The sequence below is a fragment of the Eriocheir sinensis genome, chromosome 51, assembly GCF_024679095.1.
Source record: "Eriocheir sinensis breed Jianghai 21 chromosome 51, ASM2467909v1, whole genome shotgun sequence".
Lineage (NCBI taxonomy): Eukaryota > Metazoa > Arthropoda > Malacostraca > Decapoda > Varunidae > Eriocheir > Eriocheir sinensis.
In genome coordinates, this window is record NC_066559.1 from 7745327 (window position 1) to 7748632 (window position 3306).

At 44.0% G+C, this 3306-nt stretch overlaps 1 protein-coding gene across 1 annotated transcript; it reads right to left on the reverse strand.

Moving 5' to 3' along the window:
* Positions 1-717: 717 nt before the first annotated feature.
* LOC126982444 (protein RRP5 homolog) lies at positions 718-1875 on the reverse strand. The gene is made up of 3 exons (XM_050834488.1): positions 1774-1875; positions 1324-1500; positions 718-888 (listed from the first exon to the last, which is right to left on the reverse strand). Exons 1-3 carry the CDS (start codon positions 1781-1783, stop codon positions 770-772), a joined length of 306 nt encoding a protein of 101 aa, XP_050690445.1. The 5' UTR covers positions 1784-1875; the 3' UTR covers positions 718-769.
* Positions 1876-3306: the final 1431 nt, after the last annotated feature.

Here is a 3306-nt window from a genome sequence, read left to right on the forward strand (position 1 = left end):
AAGCTTTGACACCAGCGACAGCATTCCGTACTCACCCCGTGGTGCAGACATTCTTCTGGAGGGTGAGATGAACCACCTTGCTGAGGGCATGACGTACAGCACCCTGCCCCTCACGCTGCCTCCGAGGCCGTACTGCTGCAGCCGGTCAAGGGCTGGGCCAGGTGGGGGCTCACCACCATCCAGCCCCGCCTACATGAGGTGAGCGTGTCGCCTCGTATCTGGGGAATGGTTGGAATCCAGTAGACCCTCTATAAGTACGCAAGACATGTACCAAAAAAATTCATACAAAATGGAGGTGTTATTTCAATGAGATTTATTGTGTGTGTGTGTGTGTGTGTGTGTGTGTGTGTGTGTGTGTGTGTGTGTGTGTGTGTGTGTGTGTGTGTGTGGAGACAGCTCAAGAGAGTACTAAAATAAAATCATAGAAAATAAAACAATTAAATTTAAATAGATCTTGATTCTCTCAATGCAGTATCAGAATAACTGCAACTCACCTGTTTTGGTGGGACAGGCTAACAATGTTTTAATATCAGGCTGTTTTTGACATGGAAGTTCATATGTAACTTGAATAATAATAATAATAATAATAATAATAATAATAATGATAATAATAATAATATCAGCCTTGGTAGTGCAGCAGCTGTCTGGCCCTGAAGGGGAAGAAAATAGATACATTGCTGATTAGGGAGTTAGACAAGAGTGCCTACCTTTGAGATGGTAGTGTTGACGGCAGTGCCCAGGAGCAGGAGTGCCAAATTGGTGGTGTGGCTTAGGTCCAGGGTTGCTGAGCCTTGGGGTTGGCACTGAGGGTCAGGCGCAGGTTGTCTTTGGTGTCCCTCCCAAAGATGTTTGTTAGGACGCAGCGTAACACACTGCACACCCAAGTGTCTGCAACGGTGCGTGTCAGTCAGGCAGAGAGTACATGACTGTTAAGAGTGGGATAGACACATAGCCCATCCAACCTCATGAGGGAAAATAAGGACAGTAAATGATAAGTAGAAAAAGAAGAAAATAGAAAGCAAAGAAGAAGTAAAAGAAGAGAAAGAAAAGCAGCTAAAAAGAAGATGAGCAAGAGAGACATAACAAAGGGATTAAAACATAAAAGTTTGGGGACACAAACTGAGGAAAGAAAGAGTTGGCAAATATTGTTGTTCATTGTACTAGAAACTATAATGTACAAAGCATGAAACAGTAATAGTATGACAAAATGCTTACTCTAATAAAGCCACAGTCCTTGTAAATGATTCAAAGCTGCTCTTTATATGCCAACAACACCAAGAGAGAGAGAGAAAAAATAAGCGTAAAACAATCTATGGCACCTACGAGCCTTATCCGTGTCCTCCCTCTTGAGGAACGCTGCCTTGATCTTGGGAATGCCTGTGTCCATGACATAGCCCTTGTCCTCCAGGCTGGCCACAGCACAGGGCAGCACCAGACCCTTCTCCAGGCACGATGCTGAGATGCCAAAGTTCGCCTCATTGGGCATTAGTGTGAGACTCACTGTGGACAGGGAGGGAGAGGAGGACTGAAGGTTACTGGTTGGTGCAGGAGGCAGTATGTTGAAGTCTGGCAGCATTGGGCACTGGAGGCTGAGGCAATGGACAGAAATCATTGGAAGTGTATCATTGATCGTCAAAACTCAGAAAGATTATGGGAAAGTATGTTGTTAAACAGAAGATGATGAAGGAGAATGATGATGACAGGTCTAATGCCTTGTGTGTGTGTGTGTGTGTGTGTGTGTGTGTGTGTGTGTGTGTGTGCAGGCCAGCTCACCCCAGGTCATGTTGTTGACCTTCTCGATGGACACCACATGCTGGCCTGGCTGATACAGCTCCTGCAGGGCCTGGATTTCCTCCTCCCCCTCCTCATCATCCTTCAGCTGGAAAATACAAATAAATAGAAAATGAATGATCAGGTCACTGTGGTGGAGTGTAAAGAAAGAATCAATGACACACAAATGTTTATAGACATATCAAGGGGAAAAACTGTGCTGGTGTATTTTAGCCTTGAACTTGAGCACATTCAAGGTGTCACACAAGAATGAGCAAGAAAAGAGTAACAAAATGAAACATAAAATAACTTGTAGGCAATACAAGAAAACTCAATGAGTGTACACAGTCACTCACAACTCATGACCATTCTCAGCAATACTAAGGTAAAACTGTCCTTGGCAACCCTCACCTTGGACAGAGGAGCCGTGTAGGGCCGAGAGATGTTGCCAGGCTGATGCTGCCCACCAGCTTATGGGGCAGACTCACCACCAGCTCCTAGTCCCTCTCCTCCAACACAGCCCAGCAGCACCTGGCCAACCGTCAGGCTCTGCAGGAACACACACACACACACAACAAACAAGAAAATGATACTCCATAGGATATAATGATGATTTACAACTGACATTAACCCCTTGACTGGGATTTCATGCAAGAAGACATCACCAAGATAGAGGAATGGAACAAAAGTGGCTGCTAAAAATTCAATGAAGAAAATGTAAGTCATGCACCTTGGGAGGGATATCCTGTATACCAATACCACATGGGAAACACTCCACTATCCACCACAGAGCCAGAGAGACCTGGGAGCATATGTTACTAAGCTACCACTGGCCAAATCTGTGCCAATTGCAGCGGATGGGTTAAAATATGTTACATTCATGCTAATTTTTCTTTTATTAATCAGGGCTTAGAGCAGGGTCTCCCAACCTGGGGTACATGTACCCCCAGTGGTACATTTGCACTTTTCGGGGGTACATTGGGTGTAGGAGAATAACCACTACTGTACAATACATGGTGTTCTAATCTGCATTGAAATTGCACAATGTCGTTTTTATTCAATTTCCTCATTTTAGTAAGCAAAACTGTTATTTAACTTATATCATCAGTCTACACATACAGATTTCATTATAAAAATAACATCAAAATATTACAGTTTCGTGGTTTTTCCAGGGTGTGGAGTCGGTCAGGTCAGGTCGAGGAGTTGAGGAGTCGGCTACTTTTGGCCGGAGTCAGGTCGGAGTCGGAGTCGGAATTGAGTCAGAGTCAGAGTCAGGTCAGGTCAGAATCAGGTGAGTCAGAGTCAGAGTTGGAGTCGGAGTCAGGTCGAGTAAAATATGGCGACTCCGACTCCTTTACGTGCTAATTTTTTAGTAAAGATTTCACTTCATGGAATTCTTACAAATTGGGAGAAATTGACGTTTTGGAAGATATGTCCAATCAAACAGTCTGCAGGAATATTGGTATTTTAATATTTTTCATGCTTTTTATTTTGTATTTTCTTGAGATATACCTTAAGGAAGGAGGGCAGTACATG